The 22130-nt window shown below is 52.7% G+C and overlaps 1 protein-coding gene and 1 pseudogene across 1 annotated transcript in view; both read left to right on the top strand.

Annotated features, from left to right (window-relative positions):
* The window catches only part of LOC140114844 (uncharacterized), a 13777-nt pseudogene extending 13475 nt beyond the window's left edge, over window positions 1–302 (top strand).
* Window positions 1–21860, top strand: part of LOC140085330 (uncharacterized) — a 309037-nt gene extending 287177 nt beyond the window's left edge. Inside the window, exon 3 of the mRNA XM_072126522.1 lies at window positions 19475–21860. Coding sequence (XP_071982623.1) covers window positions 19475–20631 — 1157 coding nt within the window. The 3' untranslated portion in view covers window positions 20632–21860. The remainder of the gene's footprint in view (window positions 1–19474) is intronic.
* The last annotated feature ends 270 nt before the right edge of the window (window positions 21861–22130 follow it).

Here is a 22130-nt window from a genome sequence, read left to right as displayed (position 1 = left end):
TCAGAGAATTCACACAGGAGAGAAGCCGTTTTCATATTCAGTATGTGGGAAATGTTTTAAGCAGAAATCACGATTGAATAAACATCTGCAAATTCACTCGTGGGAGAACAATCCTTTGTTTTGAAAAGAAGATTCAAAGAGACAGATTACCCTAATGCATAAATTAATCCAGAATTAATAAGGAAAATCTAAATCGTTCCCAGACGGATTGTTTAAAACCAAGCACCAAAATGAGTAAAAGGGGAAATCGTTCCATCTTAATTTCCTGACTACATATAGTAGTAATGGGGAATAGGGAGAGGTAAAAAATTCTGGACAAACACTGGGAAATCTTGAACAAGGACCCAGATCTCAAAAATATAATCCCTAAACGAGCATGAATTATGTTCCACAAATTAACGGCTCTTAAAAATGTAAACTGCGATCCAAGATGAGTACGAAACAAATGTTACAAGTAATGGCAGTGCACAAATGTAGTCATAAAAAAGCCTCTTGTGACATCATAAACAGTAAATCAGCTTCATTTTCTTCAAAAATTACAGAATGCTCTAAAATAAAGCAGAATATGTCCTGTGGGTGAGATTATGTTATCTATGTGGTAGATCGCTCGCGTGGCCAAGAATATGCACATCGCAAGATGCAAACATGTACACGAGCAAACAAGAGTCTGCATGGACGGCCATAGGTTTAAAGGCAACCTGTCACCAGGGACCTCATTTTCACTAAATAGTGGTTGACAAAGCCCATGACACCTGCATTGCATAGATGTCTCTGTCCATTTTCTGTTTGTTTGTGTTTTTTACCTTCCCCCCGCTCCCTGTCAGAATCCTTTGCTGAGTCTCAGGTTTGCTTTGGTTTGGATGCATTTAACTCCTTCGCGCTCTGCGTCCGATATTATGGATGCTGAGTGCAGTGATAAGCACTTAGCGTCCGATATATCAGACGAAAACGCTTCCCACTTCGGTGACGTCACACTGTCTCGCGACAGGCTGACGAGTGTATGGGGCGGGTGGGGACAGCAAGGCCACACCCACCCACTGACATCACAGGATCAATTATCTTCACAGGACAGGTCTCAGTCATGACAGATTGTGTCATGACTTATCTACATGATCTGTGAAATTATGGAAATAGTAAGAAGACAAAGGGCAAACATTTTCTACAAAAAAAAAATGTGTATTATGACTTTTTGTCAAAAAAAATTTACATTTTGAACATTTGAAAGTTAGAACATTGTAATTGTTCTTCACATTTTTCCTAAAATGTTGAATTTTTACTCCCCAAAAGCCCACCCAAACAGCAAAATTACACTACTTCTATAAACTACAATGTGTCACTAGAAAACATTCTCAAAATCAGTTCCATAAGTTACAGTGTTAAATAGTTATTACAACACAAAAAGACACTGGTCAGATTTAAAAAAAAAAAAAAAAAAACAGCTGAGCCTTATCGTGCAAACTGGCTGCGTCCTGAAGGGGTTAAAACACTTGTCTTGTCTGTGCTGCTCACTCCCTCCTCAGCTCTCAGCCCCCACCTTCCTGCTCCTGTACAGCTCCTCCCTCCTGCTCCTTCACTCAAACCGTGTGGGGAGTCCCTCAAAACATCTCCATATGGAACATGGGGTGACTTTAAATCCATTTGGGTAACCCTTATTGAACAAATTCCAATTTATACCCCTCCTACTGGATATTTAGGCTTAATACCCTAACTCCTAGTGGCCTAAAGAGTCCATCTAAATGATAGGTTCAACTTTTCTTCTGTTCGGGTCTTTTTGGTTAATTCTGGAGCTAAACAAGATTCCTGACATTTCTTATAGATTTATAAATTAGTTTCTATATATATGAGAGTTTCTGTTTTGTTTTGATTGTAATTACTTTACTTGCCAATCGGATGTGGCTCCTGATGCAGCACAGACAGATGATTCCGACATAACGGAGCTACCAGTAATCTGTGGAGAATGGTCTTTTGATCCATCTCAGCTTCCGTACTAGTACGGTTCCTAGATAACTTCGCAACGTCTGCCCCCATATTCATGCAGAAGGCTCAACGATTAGGTACGTCTCTCCTTCCGTGATACTTACAGAAACCACTAGAAGTTTAGGGCACACATGATTATATGAATGTAATATTCCTAAACCTGATTGCCCCGACCAGGACCCGGTCTCTGGGGGTAGAGACGCTGCAGAGAGGAATTTCACAATGGATTTATTTCATCACTGAGACCCCCACAGATCAGATTAGTGGGAAACCCCCTTTAAACCTTGTTTTCTCCAGACGCAGACTCCACCCCCTTGTCTTTTGATTTGATTTAATCTGAAACAACTTACCACCATATTTTTTGTATGGAACATTCATATATTTATATAAATTAATCATGTCCCAGTCGGCTCTTTTCCAGATTAAATAAATCTAGTTGTTTTAATCTTTCCTCATAACTGAGACCCTCCGCACCCCTTATCATTTTTGTGGCTCTACGTTGAACCCTCTCCAGCTCCAGGGCATCCTTTTTATGGACCGGAGCCCAGAACTGGACGGCATATTCCCGGTGAGGCGGAACCAGTGCCTTGTATAGTGGTAATATTACATCCCTATCCCGAGAGTCCAGACCACTGATACATGACACGATCCTACTGGCTTTAGAGGCAGCTGATTGACATTGTGTTATTTAATTTATGATTACATTGTTTTTACTATGACACTAGTGGTCACCGGAATCAGGGAGCCCATAGCTCCACGTGTCTGCACGGTTTCCTTGTGAGCGCCTCGAGTATTTATATCTGTGAGTACATTTGGTACTTGACGAAGACTTTTGTCCCAAGCAGAAACATGTTCCATCAATAAAGTGGACCAATGGAATAAAGAGACAAGGTGTTTATTGTGCTCTAGTTCTTTATGTGCCAAAAGCCTCCAGGATTCTGCTTTGGGGTTCCACATGTTACACAGGGGAGCGGCCATTTCCATGTTTAGGATGTTTAGGAAATGGTTTAACTAGAAATCACAATTGGATTCACATCAGAGAACTCACACAGGTATGAAGCCATTCTCAATGCAGGAAATATTTTACCTTTACATAAAGCCTTGATATACATTAGAGAACTCACACACGAGTCACCATTTCCTTTTTTTTTATAGTTTTTGAGAAAAATGGTTCTGCCTGTTTGTCATTGGACTGAGAGGTGCGCTGATGACGGGTGTCATATAAACCAGCGCTGTGTGTACGAGCCCATAGAAATACATGGGGCCACAAGCTCTCCCTAGAATCTACCACAAAATCAGTTTCCTGTGCTTGTAGCCAGAGAGTGATTAAGATTAAATGAAATGCAGAGAGGATCTCATAGAACTAGAAAGAACAGAGACTCAAAACGTGTTAAATTCTCTTATTAAATGTCCTCTCTGTGCGTTTGGGTCTTTCTTTATTCTTTAGATGGTAATATGACTGTATCCCGCCACTGAGGTGTCCTAGACTGTATCCCACCACTGAGGTGTCCTAGACTGTATCCCACCACTGAGGAGTCCTAGACTGTATCCCACCACTGAGGAGTCCTAGACTGTATCCCACCACTGAGGTGTCCTAGACTGTATCCACCGCTGAGGGGTCCTAGACTGTATCCCACCACTGAGGTGTCCTAGATTGTATCCACCGCTGAGGAGTCCTAGACTGTATCCCACCACTGAGGCGTCCTAGACTGTATCCCACCACTGAGGTGTCCTAGACTGTATCCACCGCTGAGGAGTCCTAGACTGTATCCCACCACTGAGGCGTCCTAGACTGTATCCCACCACTGAGGTGTCCTAGACTGTATCCCACCACTGAGGTGTCCTAGACTGTATCCCACCACTGAGGTGTCCTAGACTGTATCCCACCACTGAGGTGTCCTAGACTGTATCCCACCACTGAGGTGCCCTAGACTGTATCCCACCACTGAGATGCCCTAGACTGTATCCCGCCGCTGAGGTGACCTAGACTGTATCCCACCACTGAGGTGTCCTAGACTGTATCCCACCACTGAGGAGTCCTAGACTGTATCCCACCACTGAGGTGTCCTAGACTGTATCCCACCACTGAGGAGTCCTAGACTGTATCCCAGCACTGAGGTGTCCAAGACTGTATCCACCACTGAGGTGTCCTAGACTGTATCCAACCACTGAGGTGTCCTAGACTGTATCCCACCACTGAGGTGTCCTAGACTGTATCCCACCACTGAGGTGTCCTAGACTGTATCCCACCACTGAGCTGTCCTAGACTGTATCCCACCACTGAGGTGTCCTAGACTGTATCCCACCACTGAGGTGTCTTAGACTGTATCCCACCACTGAGGTTTCCTAGACTGTATCCCACCACTGAGGTGTCCTAGACTGTATCCCACCACTGAGGTGTCCTAGACTGTATCCCAGCACTGAGGTTTCCTAGACTGTATCCCACCACTGAGGTTTCCTAGACTGTATCCCACCACTGAGGTGTCCTAGACTGTATCCCAGCACTGAGGTGCCCTAGACTGTATCCCACCACTGAGGCCTCCTAGACTGTATCCCACCACTGAGGCCTCCTAGACTGTATCCCACCACTGAGGCCTCCTAGACTGTATCCCACCACTGAGGCCTCCTAGACTGTATCCCACCACTGAGGCCTCCTAGACTGTATCCCACCACTGAGGCCTCCTAGACTGTATCCCACCACTGAGGCCTCCTAGACTGTATCCCACCACTGAGGCCTCCTAGACTGTATCCCACCACTGAGGCGTCCTAGACTGTATCCACCACTGAGGCGTCCTAGACTGTATCCCACCACTGAGGTGTCCTAGACTGTATCCCACCACTGAGGTGTCCTAGACTGTATCCCACCACTGAGGTGTCCCAGACTGTATCCCACCACTGAGGTGTCCCAGACTGTATCTCACCACTGAGGTGTCCCAGACTGTATCCCACCACTGAGGTGTCCTAGACTGTATCCCGCCACTGAGGTGTCCTAGACTGTATCCACCACTGAGGTGTCCTAGACTGTATCCCACCACTGAGGTGTCCTAGACTGTATCCCACCACTGAGGTGTCCTAGACTGTATCCCACCACTGAGGTGTCCTAGACTGTATCCCACCACTGAGGTGTCCTAGACTGTATCCCACCACTGAGGTGTCCTAGACTGTATCCCACCACTGAGGTGTCCCAGACTGTATCCCACCACTGAGGTGTCCTAGACTGTATCCCACCGCTGAGGTGTCCTAGACTGTATCCCACCACTGAGGTGTCCTAGACTGTATCCCGCCACTGAGGTGTCCTAGACTGTATCCACCACTGAGGTGTCCTAGACTGTATCCCACCACTGAGGTGTCCTAGACTGTATCCCACCACTGAGGTGTCCTAGACTGTATCCCACCACTGAGGTGTCCTAGACTGTATCCCACCACTGAGGTGTCCCAGACTGTATCCCACCACTGAGGTGTCCCAGACTGTATCTCACCACTGAGGTGTCCCAGACTGTATCCCACCACTGAGGTGTCCTAGACTGTATCCCGCCACTGAGGTGTCCTAGACTGTATCCACCACTGAGGTGTCCTAGACTGTATCCCACCACTGAGGTGTCCTAGACTGTATCCCACCACTGAGGTGTCCTAGACTGTATCCCACCACTGAGGTGTCCTAGACTGTATCCCACCACTGAGGAGTCCTAGACTGTATCCCACCACTGAGGTGTCCTAGACTGTATCCCACCACTGAGGTGTCCTAGACTGTATCCCACCACTGAGCTGTCCTAGACTGTATCCCACCACTGAGGTGTCCTAGACTGTATCCCACCACTGAGGTGTCTTAGACTGTATCCCACCACTGAGGTGTCCTAGACTGTATCCCACCACTGAGGAGTCCTAGACTGTATCCCACCACTGAGGTGTCCTAGACTGTATCCCACCACTGAGGTGTCCTAGACTGTATCATACACATTTTATGTTCTTCAACAACTGGAGAAGCAAGATGGCAGGAAAATCAAATAAAACTGGCAGCTGTCTCTGACTGTCACGTTGTCTGTGGGGAGATTTATCAGAAGTGTCTGAGAGCAGAACTGTTCTAGTTGCCCATGGAAAGCAATCAGAGCTCAGCTTTCATTTTCCCCCATCTGTTTATAAAATGACAGCTGAGCTCTGATTGGTTTCCATGGGCAACTAGAACAGTTTTGCCTCAGATATTTCTGATAAGTCTCCCCCTATCTCTGTCTCTCTCCATATTACCTCACACATAAGCGTCTTATACTCATTGCCTGTAGTAACCAATCACAGCTCAGAGCTCATATTACTGACCTGTGGCAGCAGCCAATCACGGCTCAGCTTCCAACTGCCCCAGCAGCAGCAGCAGACAATAGCTCCTGTATATGGGGGGTAATAAGTGGGCTTTGGAAAGTGCAGGGTGAAAATTTTGGCTCAAAACCGAATCTATGACATTCCCTGAGTCACAGAGAGCGAATTTGGTGATTGTGAATGTGACGGTGCATGCACAAACATACATACAAAGACATGCATATACATACATACACAGACATGCATATACATACACGTCATATACATACATACACGTCATATACATACATATATATACACACACACACATATATATATATATATATATATATATATATATACATACACGTCATATACATACATACACACACACATATATACATACACATATACATACATACACACACATATATATACATACACATATACATACATACACACACATATATATATATATATACACACATACATACACAGCTTTATATATCAGTCTCGTGTCGCTCTTCTATACGTGGCCGAGCTCCTCAGTATCTGGGTGACAGGACGGGGCGATACTTCCTTGTCTCAGTATCCGGAGGGGATGTTCTGGTTTATACTTTATCAGGGACCTCGTGGTTCTCATCTTGTCCTGACTTTCAGGTGATAACTCGGGAAACCCTGCAGAAGACACACACGACGGCTGCCGAGCGCTCGCTCATCCCTCACACACCACAAACATCCACAGCCCCGGCACCTTCATCCCCTGCTGTGCACGGAGGGTCCTCACTGCTGCAGCTCGAGGCCGAGATAGAAGACAACGAGAGAGAGAGGAGTCTCATCCACAGGATCACACAGGAGACCGCGCAGCGTCTGTCATCCCTGTACATTCATTACTGCGACCTCTGTGTCTACTGGGGGTGTCACATCCTGTCACCTCCAACCCAAGAGACGCGCAGTCCCATGTAACCTCCAACCCAAGAGACACGCAGTCCCATGTAACCTCCAACCCAAGAGACACGCAGCCCCATATAACCTCCCGCAGACACAGTCCCATGTAACCTCCCGCAGACACACAGCCCCATGTAACCTCCAACCCAAGAGACACGCAGCCCCATATAACCTCCCGCAGACACAGTCCCATGTAACCTCCCGCAGACACACAGTCCCATGTAACCTCCAGCAGACACGCAGTCCCATGTAACCTCCAGCAGACACGCAGTCCCATGTAACCTCCCGCAGACACACAGTCCCATATAACCTCCGGCAGACACGCAGTCCCATATAACCTCCGGCAGACACGCAGTCCCATGTAACCGCCGGCAGACACGCAGTCCCATGTAACCGCCGGCAGACACGCAGTCCCATGTAACCGCCGGCTGACACGCAGTCCCATGTAACCGCCGGCAGACACACAGTCCCATGTAACCGCCGGCAGACACACAGTCCGATGTAACCTCCAGCAGACACGCAGTCCCATGTAACCTCCGGCAGACACGCAGTCCCATGTAAGCTCCATCTCCTGTAGCAGTCCCATGTAACCTCCCGCAGACACACAGTCCCATGTAACCTCCAGCAGACAAACAGTCCCATGTAACCTCCGGCAGACACGCAGTCCCATGTGACCTCCGGCACATATGCAGTCCCATGTAACCTCCAGCAGACACGCAGTCCCATGTAACCTCCAGCAGACACCCAGTCCCATGTCAGCTCCAGCAGACACCCAGTCCCATGTAACCTCCAGCAGACACCCAGTCCCATATCAGCTCCAGCAACCACGCAGTCCCATGTAACCTCCAGCTCCTGTAGAAGTCCCATGTAAGCTCCATCTCCTGTAGCAGTCCCATGTAAGCTCCATTTAATGTAGCAGTCCCATGTAAGCTGCATCTCCTGTAGCAGTCCCATGTAAGCTCCATTTAATTTATCAGTCCCATGTAAGCTCCATTTAATGTATCAGTCCCATGTAAGCTGCATCTCCTGTAGCAGTCTCATGAAAACTCCATCTCCTGTAGCAGTCTCATGAAAACTCCATCTCCTGTAGCAGTCCCATGTAACCTCCATCTGCCGTAGCAGTCCCATTTAAGCTGCATCTCCTGTAGCAGTCCCATGTAAGCTCCATCTCCTGTAGCAGTCCCATGTAAGCTCCATCTCCTGTAGCAGTCCCATGTAAGCTCCATCTCCTGTAGCAGTCCCATGTAAGCTCCATCTCCTGTAGCAGTCCCATGTAAGCTCCATCTCCTGTAGCAGTCCCATGTAAGCTACATCTCCTGTAGCAGTCCCATGTAAGCTCCATCTCCTGTAGCAGTTCTCTGGCTGCTCCTTCCTCCATACACACATGTATCAGACATCACTCCTGCCCCGCCTCCTCCACGTGTCGTCACATCATCCCCACCCCCTGCATGTAAAAGACACGCCCCTTGTCCCTCCCGAAAACACGCCCTTTCCGGTGACGTCACACCCGCCTCCTCCGCGTGCCGTCACAACATACCGACCCCCTGCATGTAAAAGAAACGCCCCTTGTCCCTCCCGAAAACACGCCCCTTCCAGTGACGTCACACCATATACAGGAAGCCGCAACAGAGATTATCCACAGGTGTGTACAGCGTCCGAGAGAGGATAGGGGTGTACATTACATGGGACTGCAGGCTGGAGGAGGAGAGGGGTGTACATTACATGGGACTGCAGGCTGGAGGAGGAGAGGGGTGTACATTACATGGGACTGCAGGCTGGAGGGGGAGAGGGATGTACATTACATGAGACTGCAGGCTGGAGGAGGAGAGGGGTGTACATTACATGGGACTGCAGGCTGGAGGGGGAGAGGGGTGTACATTACATGGGACTGCAGGCTGGAGGAGGCGAGGGGTGTACATTACATGGGACTGCAGGCTGGAGCAGGAGAGGGGTGCACATTACATGGGACTGCAGGCTGGAGGAGGAGAGGGGTGTACATTACATGGGACTGCAGGCAGGAGGAGGAGAGGGGTGTACATTACATGGGACTGCAGGCTGGAGGAGGAGAGGAGTGTACATTACATGGGACTGCAGGCTGGAGGGAGGAGATGGGTGTACATTACATGGGACTGCAGGCTGGAGGAGGAGAGGAGTGTACATTACATGGGACTGCAGGCTGGAGGAGGAGAGGGGTGTACATTACATGGGACTGCAGGCTGGAGGGAGGAGAGGGGTGTACATTACATGGGACTGCAGGCTGGAGGAGGAGAGGGGTGTACATTACATGGGACTGCAGGCTGGAGGAGGAGAGGGGTGTACATTACATGGGACTGCAGGGTGGAGGAGGAGATGGGTGTACATTACATGGGACTGCAGGCTGGAGGAGGAGAGGAGTGTACATTACATGGGACTGCAGGCTGGAGGAGGAGAGGGGTGTACATTACATGGGACTGCAGGCTGGAGGGAGGAGAGGGGTGTACATTACATGGGACTGCAGGCTGGAGGAGGAGAGGGGTGTACATTACATGGGACTGCAGGCTGGAGGAGGAGAGGGGTGTACATTACATGGGACTGCAGGGTGGAGGAGGAGATGGGTGTACATTACATGGGACTGCAGGCTGGAGGAGGAGAGGTGTGTACATTACATGGGACTGCAGGCTGGAGGGGGAGAGGGGTGTACATTACATGGGACTGCAGGCTGGAGGAAGAGAGGTGTGTACATTACATGGGACTGCAGGCTGGAGGAGGAGAGGTGTGTACATTACATGGGACTGCAGGCTGGAGGAGGAGAGGGGTGTACATTACATGGGACTGCAGGCTGGAGGGGGAGAGGGGTGTACATTACATGGGACTGCAGGTGGAGGAGGAGAGGGGTGTACATCACATGGGACTGCAGTCTGAAGGAGGAGAGGGGTGTACATTACATGGGACTGCAGGCTGGAGGAGGAGAGGGGTGTACATTACATGGGACTGCAGGCTGGAGGGGGAGAGGGGTGTACATTACATGGGACTGCACATGGCAGGGGGGGGGACATTACATGGGACTGCAGGCTGGAGGAGGAGAGGGGTGTACATTACATGGGACTGCAGGCTGGAGGAGGAGAGGGGTGTACATTACATGGGACTGCAGGCTGGAGGAGGAGAGGGGTGTACATTACATGGAACTGCAGGCTGGAGGGAGGAGAGGGGTGTACATTACATGGGACTGCAGGCTGGAGGAGGAGAGGGGTGTACATTACATGGGGCTGCAGGCTGGAGGAGGAGAGGGGTGTACATTACATGGGACTGCAGGCTGGTGGAGGAGAGGTGTGCACATTACATGGGACTGCAGGCTGGTGGAGGAGAGGGGAGTACATTACATGGGACTGCAGGCTGGAGGAGGAGAGGGTGTACATTACATGGGACTGCAGGCTGGAGGAGGAGAGGGGTGTACATTACATGGGACTGCAGGATGGAGGGGGAGAGGGGTGTACATTACATGGGACTGCAGGCTGGAGGTGGAGAGGGGTGTACATTACATGGGACTGCAGGCTGGAGGAGGAGAGGGGTGTACATTACATGGGACTGCAGGGGGGAGGGATATACATTACATAGGACTGCAGGCTGGAGGAGGAGAGGGGAGTACATTACATGGGACTGCAGGCTGGAGGAGGAGAGGGGTGTACATTACATGGGACTGCAGGCTGGAGGAGGAGAGGGGTGTACATTACATGGGACTGCAGTCTGGAGGAGGAGAGGGGTGTACATTACATGGGACTGCAGTCTGGAGGAGGAGAGGGGTGTACATTACATGGGACTGCAGGCTGGAGGAGGAGAGGGGTGTACATTACATGGGACTGCAGGCTGGAGGAGGAGAGGGGTGTACATTACATGGGACTGCAGGCTGGAGGAGGAGAGGGGTGTACATTACATGGGACTGCAGGCTGGAGGTATGAGCGGGCTGTACATTACATGGGACTGCAGGCTGGAGGAGGAGAAGGGTGTACATTACATGGGACTGCAGGCTGGAGGAGGAGAGGGGTGTACATTACATGGGACTGCAGGCTAGAGGAGGAGCGAGGTGAACATTACATGGGGCTGCAGGCTGGAGGAGGAGATGGGTGTACATTACATGGGACTGAAGGCTGGAGGAGGAGAAGGGTGTACATTACATGGGACTGCAGGCTGGAGGAGGAGAGGGGTGTACATTACATGGGACTGCAGGCTAGAGGAGGAGCGAGGTGAACATTACATGGGGCTGCAGGCTGGAGGAGTAGAGGGGTGTACATTACATGAGACTGCAGGCTGGAGGAGTAGAGGGGTGTACATTACATGAGACTGCAGGCTGGAGGAGGAGAGGGGTGTACATTACATGGGACTGCAGGCTGGAGGAGGAGAGGGGTGTACATTACATGGGACTGCAGGAGGGGGAGAGGGGTGTACATTACATGGGACTGCAGGATGGAGGAGGAGAGGGGTGTACATTACATGGGACTGCAGGCTGGAGGAGGAGAGGGTTTACATTACATGGGACTGCAGGCTGGAGGAGGAGAGGGTTTACATTACATGGGACTGCAGGCTGGAGGGAGGAGAGGGATGTACATTACATGAGACTGCAGGCTGGAGGAGGAGAGGGGTGTACATTACATGGGACTGCAGGCTGGAGGAGGAGAGGGGTGTACATTACATGGGACTGCAGGCTGGAGGAGGAGAGGGGTGTACATTACATGAGACTGCAGGCTGGAGGAGGAGAGGGGTGTACATTACATGGGGCTGCAGGCTGGAGGGGGAGAGGGGTGTACATTACATGAGACTGCTGGCTGGAGGAGGAGAGGGGTGTACATTACATGGGGCTGCAGGCTGGAGGGGGAGAGGGGTGTACATTACATGGGACTGCAGGCTGGAGGAGGAGAGGGGCGTACATTACATGAGACTGCAGGCTGGAGGAGGAGAGGGGTGTACATTACATGGGGCTGCAGGCTGGAGGGGGAGAGGGGTGTACATTACATGGGACTGCAGGCTGGAGGGGGAGAGGGGTGTACATTACATGGGACTGCAGGCTGGAGGAGGAGAGGGGTGTACATTACCTGGGACTGCAGGCTGGAGGAGGAGAGTGGTGCACATTACATGGGACTGCAGGATGGAGGGAGGAGAGGGATGTACATTACATGGGACTGCAGGCTGGAGGAGGAGAGGGGTGTACATTACATGGGACTGCAGGCTGGAGGAGGAGAGGGGTGTACATTACATGGGACTGCAGGCTGGAGGAGGAGAGGGGTGTACATTACATGGGACTGCAGGCTGGAGGAGGAGAGGGGTGTACATTACATGGGACTGCAGGCAGGAGGTGGAGAGGGGTGTACATTACATGGGACTGCAGGCTGGAGGTGGAGAGGGGTGTACATTACATGGGACTGCAGGCTGGAGGTGGAGAGGGGTGTACATTACATGGGACTGCAGGCTGGAGGTGGAGAGGGGTGTACATTACATGGGACTGCAGGCTGGAGGTGGAGAGGGATGTACATTACATGGGACTGCAGGCTGCAGGAGGAGAGGGGTGTACATTACATGGCACTGCAGGCTGGAGTAGGAGAGGGGTGTACATTACATGGGACTGCAGGCTGGAGGAGGAGAGGGGTGTACATTACATGGGACTGCACATGGCGGGGGGGACATTACATGGGACTGCACATGGCGGGGGGTACATTACATGGGACTGCACATGGCGGGGGGGACATTACATGGGACTGCACATGGCGGGGGGTACATTACATGGGATTACACATGGCGGGGGGACATTACATGGGACTGCACATGGCGGGGGGGACATTACATGGGACTGCACATGGCGGGGGGTGTACATTATATGGGACTGCACATGGCGGGGGGGGACATTACATGGGACTGCACATGGCGGGGGGTACATTACATGGGATTACACATGGCGGGGGGACATTACATGGGACTGCACATGGCGGGGGGGACATTACATGGGACTGCACATGGCGGGGGGTGTACATTATATGGGACTGCACATGGCGGGGGGTGTACATTACATGGGACTGCACATGGTGGGGGTGTACATTACATGGGACTGCACATGGTGGGGGGGACATTACATGGGACTGCACATGGTGGGGGGGACATTACATGGGACTGCACATGGCGGGAGGACATTACATGGGACTGCACATGGCAGGGGGTGTACATTACATGGGACTGCACGTGGCAGGGGGTGTACATTACATGGGACTGCACATGGCAGGGGGTGTACATTACATGGGACTGCACATGTCGGGGGGGACATTACATGGGACTGCACATGGCGGGGGGGACATTACATGGGACTGCACATGGCGGGGGGGGACATTACCTGGGACTGCACATGGCGGGGGGGACATTACATGGGACTGCACATGGCGGGGGGGACATTACATGGGACTGCACATGGCGGGGGGGTACATTACATGGGACTGCACATGGCGGGGGGGTACATTACATGGGACTGCACATGGCGGGGGGGTACATTACATGGGACTGCACATGGCGGGGGGGACATTACATGGGACTGCACATGGCGGGGGGGACATTACATGGGACTGCACATGGCAGGGGGGGGTACATTACCTGGGACTGCACATGGCAGGGGGGACATTACATGGGACTGCACATGGCGGGGGGGACATTACATGGGACTGCACATGGCGGGGGGGGACATTACATGGGACTGCACATGGCGGGGGGGGACATTACATGGGACTGCACATGGCGGGGGGGACTGCACATGGCGGGGGGGACATTACATGGGACTGCACATGGCGGGGGGGACATTACAAGGGACTGCACATGGCGGGGGGACATTACATGGGACTGCACATGGCGGGGGGGACATTACATGGGACTGCACATGGCGGGGGGACATTACATGGGACTGCACATGGCGGGGGGGGACAGTACATGGGACTGCACATGGCGGGGGGGGGACAGTACATGGGACTGCACATGGCGGGGGGGGGACAGTACATGGGACTGCACATGGCGGGGGGGACATTACATGGGACTGCACATGGCGGGGGGGGATACATTACATGGGACTGCACATGGCGGGGGGGACATTACATGGGACTGCACATGGCGGGGGGGATACATTACATGGGACTGCACATGGCGGGGGGGACAGTACATGGGACTGCACATGGCGGGGGGGACATTACATGGGACTGCACATGGCGGGGGGACATTACATGGGACTGCACATGGCGGGGGGGACAGTACATGGGACTGCACATGGCGGGGGGGACATTACATGGGACTGCACATGGCGGGGGGACATTACATGGGACTGCACATGGCGGGGGGGACATTACATGGGACTGCACATGGCGGGGGGACATTACATGGGACTGCACATGGCGGGGGGGACATTACATGGGACTGCACATGGCGGGGGGGGATACATTACATGGGACTGCACATGGCGGGGGGGACAGTACATGGGACTGCACATGGCGGGGGGTGTACATTACATGGGGCTGCACATGCCGGGGGGACATTACATGGGACCGCACATGGCCGGGGGGACATTACATGGGACTGCACATGGCGGGGGGGACATTACATGGGACTGCACATGGCGGGGGGTGTACATTACATGGGGCTGCACATGGCGGGGGGACATTACATGGGGCTGCACATGGCGGGGGGGACATTACATGGGACTGCACATGGCGGGGGGGATACATTACATGGGACTGCACATGGCGGGGGGGACAGTACATGGGACTGCACATGGCGGGAGGGACATTACATGGGACTGCACATGGCGGGGGGGGATACATTACATGGGACTGCACATGGCGGGGGGGACAGTACATGGGACTGCACATGGCGGGGGGGACATTACATGGGACTGCACATGGCGGGGGGACATTACATGGGACTGCACATGGCGGGGGGGACAGTACATGGGACTGCACATGGCGGGGGGGACATTACATGGGACTGCACATGGCGGGGGGACATTACATGGGACTGCACATGGCGGGGGGGACATTACATGGGACTGCACATGGCGGGGGGACATTACATGGGACTGCACATGGCGGGGGGGACAGTACATGGGACTGCACATGGCGGGGGGGACATTACATGGGACTGCACATGGCGGGGGGGGATACATTACATGGGACTGCACATGGCGGGGGGGACAGTACATGGGACTGCACATGGCGGGGGGTGTACATTACATGGGGCTGCACATGCCGGGGGGACATTACATGGGACCGCACATGGCCGGGGGGACATTACATGGGACTGCACATGGCGGGGGGGACATTACATGGGACTGCACATGGCGGGGGGTGTACATTACATGGGGCTGCACATGGCGGGGGGACATTACATGGGGCTGCACATGGCGGGGGGGACATTACATGGGACTGCACATGGCGGGGGGACATTACATGGGGCTGCACATGGCGGGGGGGACATTACATGGGACTGCACATGGCGGGGGGGACATTACATGGGACTGCACATGGCGGGGGGGGTACATTACATGGGACTGCACCTGGCGGGTGGGACATTACATGGGGCTGCACATGGCGGGGGGGACATTACATGGGACTGCACATGGCGGGGGGGACATTACATGGGACTGCACATGGCGGGGGGACATTACATGGGACTGCACATGGCGGGGGGTGTACATTACATGGGACTGCACATGGCGGGGGGTGTACATTACATGGGACTGCACATGGCGGGGGGGATATTACATGGGACTGCACATGGTGGGGTGTACATTACATGGGACTGCACATGGTGGGGTGTACATTACATGGGACTGCACATGGCAGGGGGTACATTACATGGGACTGCACATGGCGGGGGGGACACTACATCTTCCCTGTAATCTCCTCCGGTCTCTGGATTTCTCTTCTTCCTCCTCAGGTTCTTACAATCCAGAATCTTCTATATCGGAGAATATTCCGGAGCGACTCATCAAGGATGGAGAGAGGGGGAGACAAGATGGCGGAGAGCGTCCTGCGCCTCACCCTAGAGATCCTGTACCGGCTGACAGGAGAGGTGAGAGCCCCCCATATCATGTGGTGGTGGGGGATGGGACATGGATGTGGGGATATTATCCCGCTGTCTCCCCATAACCAGGATTACACATTAGTGAAGAAGACGTCTAGTGAGCGCTGTCCGGCCCCTGTGTATGAAGAATGGGGGGGACCCCTGCGCCCCATCCCCCGGCCTCACCCCCTGATACATGACCAGATCCTAGAACTGACCATGAAGATGACGGAGCTGCTGACTGGAGAGGTGACACTGCTGGGAATGCTGGGACATGATCCAGTAATGGAGGCTCCGGGGGATGACTGTAGCCATTGTGTGTGTCAGGTTCCTATAAGGTGTCAGGATGTGGCCGTCTATTTCTCCATGGAGGAGTGGGAGTATGTAGAAGGACACAAGGAGCGCTACCAGGAGCCGCGGAGCCTGACATCACCAGGTAATAGACAGGACTATAGACACGTGTCCCCCCAGGTGAGGAGTGTGAGGAGGACGTCCCGGCACGTGTCCCCCCAGGTGAGGAGTGTGAGGAGGACGCCCCGGCACGTGTCCCTCCAGGTGAGGAGTGTGAGGAGGACGCCCCGGCACATGTCCCCCCAGGTGAGGAGTGTGAGGAGGACGCCCCGGCACATGTCCCCCCAGGTGAGGAGTGTGAGGAGGACGCCCCGGCACATGTCCCCCCAGGTGAGGAGTGTGAGGAGGACGCCCCGGCACATGTCCCCCCAGGTGAGGAGTGTGAGGAGGACGCCCCGGCACATGTCCCCCCGGGTGAGGAGTGTGAGGAGGACGCCCCGGCACCTGTCCCCCCAGGTGAGGAGTGTGAGGAGGACACCCCGGCACATGTCCCCCCAGGTGAGGAGTGTGAGGAGGACGCCCCGGCACATGTCCCCCCAGGTGAGGAGTGTGAGGAGGACACCCCGGCACATGTCCCCCCAGGTGAGGAGTGTGAGGAGGACGCCCCGGCACATGTCCCCCCAGGTGAGGAGTGTGAGGAGGACGCCCCGGCACATGTCCCCCCAGGTGAGGAGTGTGAGGAGGACGCCCCGGCACGTGTCCCCCCAGGTGAGGAGTGTGAGGAGGACGCCCCGGCACGTGTCCCCCCAGGTGAGGAGTGTGAGGAGGACGCCCCGGCACATGTCCCTCCAGGTGAGGAGTGTGAGGAGGACGCCCCGGCACATGTCCCCCCAGGTGAGGAGTGTGAGGAGGACGCCCCGGCACATGTCCCCCCCAGGTGAGGAGTGTGAGGAGAACGCCCCGGCACATGTCCCCCCCAGGTGAGGAGTGTGAGGAGGACGCCCCAGCACATGTCCCCCCAGGTGAGGAGTGTGAGGAGGACGCCCCGGCACATGTCCCCCCAGGTGAGGAGGACGCCCCGGCACGTGTCCCCCCAGGTGAGGAGTGTGAGGAGGACGCCCCGGCACATGTCCCCCCAGGTGAGGAGTGTGAGGAGGACGCCCCGGCACATGTCCCCCCAGGTGAGGAGTGTGAGGAGGACGCCCCAGCACATGTCGCCTCAGGTGAGGAGTATAAGGAGGACGCCCCGGCACATGTCCCCCCAGGTGAGGAGTGTGGGGAGGACGCCCCGGCACATGTCCCCCAGGTGAGGAGGACGCCCCGGCACATGTCCCCCCAGGTGAGGAGTGTGAGGAGGACGCCCCGGCACATTTCCCCCCAGGTGAGGAGTGTGAGGAGGACGCCCCGGCACATGTCCCCCCAGGTGAGGAGGACGCCCCGGCACGTGTCCCCCCAGGTGAGGAGTGTGAGGAGGACGCCCCGGCACGTGTCCCCCCAGGTGAGGAGTGTGAGGAGGACGCCCCGGCACGTGTCCCCCCAGGTGAGGAGTGTGAGGAGGACGCCCCGGCACGTGTCCCCCCAGGTGAGGAGTGTGAGGAGGACGCCCCGGCACATGTCCCCCCAGGTGAGGAGGACGCCCGGCACGTGTCCCCCCAGGTGAGGAGTGTGAGGAGGACGCCCCGGCACATGTCCCCCCAGGTGAGGAGGACGCCCCGGCACGTGTCCCCCCAGGTGAGGAGGATGCCCCGGCACGTGTCCCCCCAGGTGAGGAGGACGCCCCGGCACGTGTCCCCCCCAGGTGAGGAGGACGCCCCGGCACATGTCCCCCCAGGTGAGGAGTGTGAGGAGGACGCCCCGGCACATGTCCCCCCAGGTGAGGAGTGTGAGGAGGACGCCCCGGCACGTGTCCCCCCAGGTGAGGAGTGTGAGGAGGACGCCCCGGCACGTGTCCCCCCAGGTGAGGAGTGTGAGGAGGACGCCCCGGCACATGGCCCCCCAGGTGAGGAGGACGCCCCGGCACGTGTCCCCCCAGGTGAGGAGTGTGAGGAGGATGCCCCGGCACGTGTCCCCCCCAGGTGAGGAGTGTGAGGAGGACGCCCCGGCACATGTCCCCCCAGGTGAGGAGTCACCGCTCACAGAGGAGGAAACCTCCAGGAGGAGAGCAGATGACAGGAGATGGAAGGACGAGTCTCCAGGGTTTGGGATCTTCTCCTAGTTTAATGTTCCTCACACTATTCCCCGGCCGCAGCCTCTTCATACAGGACATTACTGCCCCCTCCTCCCCTCTAGGTCATGCAGCTATCGGGGGACTTGGGAGGGATTCTGAGGTCGCTGTCTCGCTTATCTCCTTGGAATCTGGAGGTCACTGCCAGGAGACCACCAGGCGCCTCCTTATGGAGCAGTTTTCCGGGCAGCGACCGCTGATCCGACTGCACCAAACACACCAGCGCCTCCTGCTGGAGGGACAGGATCCGAGCATAGACAGAGGGCGGACCGCACAGGTCCGGGGTCACAGTCTGGGGACAGGACAAGCAGCACAAGAGTCCAGGAACTAGTACAAAGCCACAATCTGAGGTGAAACATGGAGGTATCTCCTCACCAATACAGGAAGCAGTGGAGCTCAGAACCTTCTGCTCCGGCTCCTTCCTGTAACTGCCCCACAGAGACCTGAGATATAAAGTTGAAGAGTTTCTTAAAGACACATCACCTCTGTATGCCAGGAACGCAGCGTATTGCCCCCCGTCCAGTATAAACAGTGTAGGGAGAGGATGGGGCAGATGTGGTCAGATGGGTCTCCGTGTTCTAATGATGGACGGCAATGTCTTCTCTCCTTTCAGTTGCTTAATAATTTACCTACAAGTCTTCCACATTGTATTTATTTTTACTTGTTTTACATTATATTATTTTTTGTCAGATAACAACACGAGGAGCTCAGAGGAACATCTGATGTCTTCTGCCTGTAATGATCCTGGTACCACACAAGATACATATGAAGCGCAGACCATGACCCCGGATATACCCCCAGCCCCTCACAGGGAAGACCCCTCATCTGATCCTATTGTATGTCAAGAATGTGGTAAATCGTTTACTCACAAGCAAAATTTTCTTCGACATCAGAGAATCCACACAGGAGAGAAGCCTTTTTCATGTTCGGAATGTGGGAAGTGTTTTATCCAGAAAGCGGGTCTCATTGAACATCAAACAATTCACACAGGGACAAAGCCATATTCCTGCTCTAAATGTGAAAAACATTTTAATAGGAAATACCATCTTGTTTTACATCAGAGAACTCACACAGGGGAGAAGCCCTATTCATGCTCACAGTGTAGCGAGTGTTTTACCACCAAATATTATCTCAATAGACATCAGAGTCTTCACACGGGGGAGAAGCCGTATTCATGTTCAGAATGTGGGAAATGTTTTTACCAGAAATCACACTTGGATACACATCTTAAAATTCACTCAGGGGAGAAACCATTTTCATGTTCGGAGTGTAGCAAATGTTTTTATATAAAAGAGGCTCTTGTAAGACATCAGAGAACTCACACAGGGGAGAAGCCATTCTCATGTTCAGAATGTGGGAAATGTTATACTCAGAAAGCGGGTCTTATTGAACATCAAAAAATTCACACAGGGGCAAAGCCATATTCCTGCCCCAAATGCGAAAAACATTTTACTAGGAAATCCTATCTTGTTTCACATCAGAGAATTCACACAGGGGAGAAGCCGTATTCCTGCAATCAATGTGGGAAATGTTTTACCACCAAATATTATCTCAATGGACATAAGAGACTTCACACAGAAGATCGACCATTTTCATGCTCGGAGTGTAGCAAATGTTTTTATATAAAAGCGGATCTTGTAAGACATCAGAGAACTCACACAGGAGAGAAACCATTTTCATGCTCAGAATGTGGGAAATGTTATACTCAGAAAACAAGTCTCGCTATTCATCAGAGAACTCACACAGGAGAGCAACCATTTGTATGCTCAGAATGTGGGAAATGTTTTACCAAGAAATCAAATCTTGTTCAACACCAGAGAACTCACACAGGGGGGAAGCCAATCTAGTGCTCAGAATGTGGGATAATGTGTTCCCTAGAGTTTTCCCAAGTCTTGGTTAGACAGAAAATTCACACATGACAGTCAGCATTTTCTTTTTTTAAAAGTTTTTTTAAAAAATGGTTCAGCCTCTGTGTCATTGGAGTATGAGGTCCGCTTATAGTAACCAGCGCTGTGTGTATGAGCCCATGGAAATACATGGGGCCGCGTGAAATCTGCAATCGCCAATAAACATCTGGGATCCTACTTCTAATGTTATGGATATTACTAACAATCGCAACCAACCTTCGTACCTTAGAGGTACCCTGTAGTCCAATAATATATCTGAGAATCTGAGCCCATGGATTCTTTGTGTCCACATTATATAATATATATTTGTTTATTAATATCCAATTTGGAGCAGAGATCAATACAAATCAATAAGATCAAAGATAAAGTAAACTTCCTGCTGAGAATGAATGTAGAGAAAGGCGTCCGGTCATGTAACATGGCAAAAAAATTACCTGCCTTCTCACAAAATCCAGGGGTCTCCCCAAAATTCACAGGTCATTATCCAACCCCCAGGGAGCCCTGTAGTCGCCGGAGTTGGCTGAGTGACTGAACAACTTTCTTCAGCGGCCAAGCGTCAGTCACTGTCAATTATGACCCCGAAACGCGTTGTGTTTTCGAGTTAATAAAACATTACGAGAATCCTACGACCTCCTGACTTCCTGTGTTTGATCTAGACGGGTGCGATCTGTCGACTTGTCCTAAGGCAGCACCTATCAGTTATGAAGCCGAAATGCCTGATAGTAACACGTCCTATTTCGGGAGCCTCACTCTTACTCTTTCCTCCAGTATATTTTTCGTAGGATACTCTATGAGCGCTCTTCTCGCCCCCTCTCCTGCCTCGCTACTTGTCCTTTATTCTATTGAATAATACAATCAAACTGACGGTGCAGCAGTGCGGGCGCCTGCACTTATACAAACATCTAGCGTATTTTGAGGATAATGATGTGTTTTCTACAGAAAACCTCTTTGCTGGGAACATCCCCCTGTATCACCGTATTGTGGACGACCATTTCATCGAAGGGTCGGGAATAGAAGAAAGTTTTTCCCAGTCCCTGACATATTTAAATACAATGAACATGTAATCTACATCCAAGTTCAGAGATGGAGAAATGCATTTTCCTAGATGTAAAAGAGAAAATACAAAATAATAAAATCCTCCGTGTAGAAAAAAAAAACACATGGAATTCATTCATTTTTACATTTTTCTAGGTACCATCCAGAACATGTAAAAAAAATAGACGTTCCCTAAGGACGATTTCTACGATTAAGGCTACATTCACACACATGTATGGGGGACGTTTCACCAGTAATTCTGTTTCCATTAGTCCATCGTGATGGCCCAACCTGGAGGATGCCCCTTGACCTCTGTAGGGACAGGAAGAAGAGAGGATACAACTTAATTTTTATTCAGTATGATATAGCAGCACATACATGGTACAACAAACAAGGGAGGGTAA

The sequence above is a fragment of the Engystomops pustulosus genome, chromosome 1, assembly GCF_040894005.1.
Source record: "Engystomops pustulosus chromosome 1, aEngPut4.maternal, whole genome shotgun sequence".
Taxonomy (NCBI): domain Eukaryota; kingdom Metazoa; phylum Chordata; class Amphibia; order Anura; family Leptodactylidae; genus Engystomops; species Engystomops pustulosus.
This window is presented reverse-complemented; position numbering and strand designations above follow the sequence as displayed.